General features: G+C 32.0%; 1 protein-coding gene across 1 annotated transcript in view; it reads right to left on the bottom strand.

The window, feature by feature from the left end:
- The window catches only part of ass1 (argininosuccinate synthase 1), a 33,147-nt gene that overhangs the window by 21,861 nt on the left and 8,745 nt on the right, over positions 1-2,541 (bottom strand). Inside the window, exons 7-8 of the mRNA XM_016260400.1 lie at positions 2,036-2,106; positions 1,917-1,947 (exon numbers count right to left, since the gene is read on the bottom strand). Of these exons, the coding sequence (XP_016115886.1) occupies positions 1,917-1,947; positions 2,036-2,106 (102 nt within the window). The remainder of the gene's footprint in view (positions 1-1,916; positions 1,948-2,035; positions 2,107-2,541) is intronic.

The raw sequence follows: 2,541 nt of genomic DNA, 5'->3' as shown, positions 1-2,541 counted from the left end.
TTTTTTCTGCGACTGGACGCTCGTCTAACACATTTTTCAAATGTTACTTGTTTCAGAACATTCAAATGTAACGCTTCTGTAACGTTTGCAAAATGATACAATGTAACGTTCCCTTAATGCGCGTACGTTTAAAAAAAAACTAACTAAACTATAACAGTGCATTGCTTGTTGAATGCAGTCAGAATTGCAATTTATGTAGAAAATGGAATGAGATTGTTTATTTTCTCCCCATCGTGTTAATACCAGTTTTCTTAAATGAGGGAAAGTCAAGTAGAAAATCTGTGCACAATGGCAAATATCTACTCATATTATTTTGCCAGAAACTATTTCCTACAATGCATTTACTGTCAAATCAACAGATAATGTCAAAATCATGACATTGCATGAACGGAACAGATCAAAATCATGAGATTGGGGCTTTTTTCTTCACAAAAATGAACAGAACAATGGGCTGCATCACAAGCAGCTGGATTTAAAAGCCATTATTTGACTTTTGAGCAGCGTCTTACGAGCGACAGAAGACTCCAGAGATCAGGTGAAGCTCAACACGTTTCAATATCATCATATAAATATCAGCATCTGCAGCAAAATCATGTTTTTGCTCAGTTTGAGTCTGCTCTGAATAAAACAGAGCTGTTTTTCCTCTATATTCTCACTTTATCAGATTATATGAGCCATAAAAGCATGCACACACAACCATATGCAATCTTTTTTTAAATCAGAAAATGTCAGGCACTACAGGGTTAAAAGCATTCAACCCTGAACGATTGAATATTAAATAAATGCATGCATATGCAATGCTTTATGGAAGCTTGTTTCCTCCATGGAATAAAAAAGTGCAACATTTTCATCTTGCAACTTTATATCTCAGAATTAGTTTTTTTTTCTTCATCGTTTTCATCTTTGTCTTTCTGTTAATAAGCAGTGAGATGAGATTTATTCTGTTGCAAAAAAAAAACAGAACTGCACGATATAAACTCTTTTTTTGTTTCCACCACAGAATAAAAGAAGAACATACTGAAAAACGAATGCAATAACGGTGGAAGTTTCGAAATGAAGAAATCCAACGGATATCCAAAAGTGTGTTGATTATAACTTCGAGTAATTGTAGTTTAAAGCTCCGTGTCTAAATATATTTTGTCTAAAGGTTCAATAAACGCTTCCACATGCTGTCAAAAGCATTCGACGCTGAACGACTGAATATGAAATAACACTTGCATATGCTTTATGGAAGCTTGTTTCTGCCACGGGATAAAAAAACGAGTGAGAATCAGTCAGACTGATATTAAGAATGGATGAAACGGCACTGAAGATGAACCTCGTTTGCACAGACGCAGCAAAACAAATTTAATTTTTCTCTTTTGAATATATGCACAATATATGTTGTTAACAATGAGATATATTTTTAAGATTGAAAATATATTTAGTTTCAACCAAACATATTTCAAAAAACATTTCCAATTACAGTTTGGTCTAAATGCAAATATTTATACAGATTATAATGTTTCATTTTCTGAATGAGATGTGTCATATTTTCACGTTTTTGGCTTCAAATGTGAAATGTGAATCTATTTTCTTGTACTGAAAATATATGGAGGGCAAAATAAATGCTTTAAAATATATATTTATATATTTGTTTTAAATGTCAAAAAACACATAAATATATTTTGAAGCATATTTGAGCAAATTAATATTTTTGGGGCCTTTTTTTGTATATTTTGAAATACATTTAAAATGTATTTTTTGCTTTATGGATCTGGACTAAATAAGCTTTGCTTACTTGATTATCCAGACCTCATTTTTTAGAGAAATCATGTAAATGTGAGTCTCAAATCTGATCATCAGGCTTCTGAGGAACGTTATTTGTTCTTCATTGCATTGCATTATATGTTTGAAACTACAGAACGATCTCTTACCTTCGGATTCTCCAGAATTCCAGATTCATAGCTGTTAAAAGAGATTTTGATCACGTTTTTTGAATGCAGTAACAACAGCAGTAAAGAAGCAGTAAAGTGTTTTTTGTGACGGACTTCACCTGATGTGCATGAGATTTGCATCCATGCTCCACGGAGCCCTCGGCGTGACGGGAACAGGAATACCGTGTGTCTGAACATGGGATACAGGACTGCCTTTGAAACACGATCAGCCTCAGATAATGAGCTCTATCTAGTGGACTGAATCAGGAGAGCATCCCTGGAGCTGAAGCGGTTTTGGGTTTAATTCACCTTTATATGCAGTGTCTTGTAGTGTAGGTTTAATTAAAGACTTAAAAAATTAAGTAATTTAATTAAAGAGTTATCTTCTTTAACTAAAACTGAGAATAAAACCATTTTGGGAAAAAAAAAAATTGTTACTTGAAATTAAATGAGTGTAAAAATAAAATAAATAAAATATAGAATATAAAAAAATTCAACTGAAATAAAAAATAATAAAAAATAAAAACTATATAGACATATTACATAAACAAATTAAAACGAAAAAAGGAAATACAAAAATAAAAAAAATTCTAAATATTAGGAAAAACACAAATGTGACCCTGGA

The sequence above is a fragment of the Sinocyclocheilus grahami genome, unplaced genomic scaffold (assembly GCF_001515645.1).
Source record: "Sinocyclocheilus grahami isolate Dianchi unplaced genomic scaffold, SAMN03320097.WGS_v1.1 scaffold2072.1, whole genome shotgun sequence".
Lineage (NCBI taxonomy): Eukaryota > Metazoa > Chordata > Actinopteri > Cypriniformes > Cyprinidae > Sinocyclocheilus > Sinocyclocheilus grahami.
Note: the sequence above shows the minus strand (reverse complement) of the source record. Positions and strands in the feature narration are given on the sequence as shown.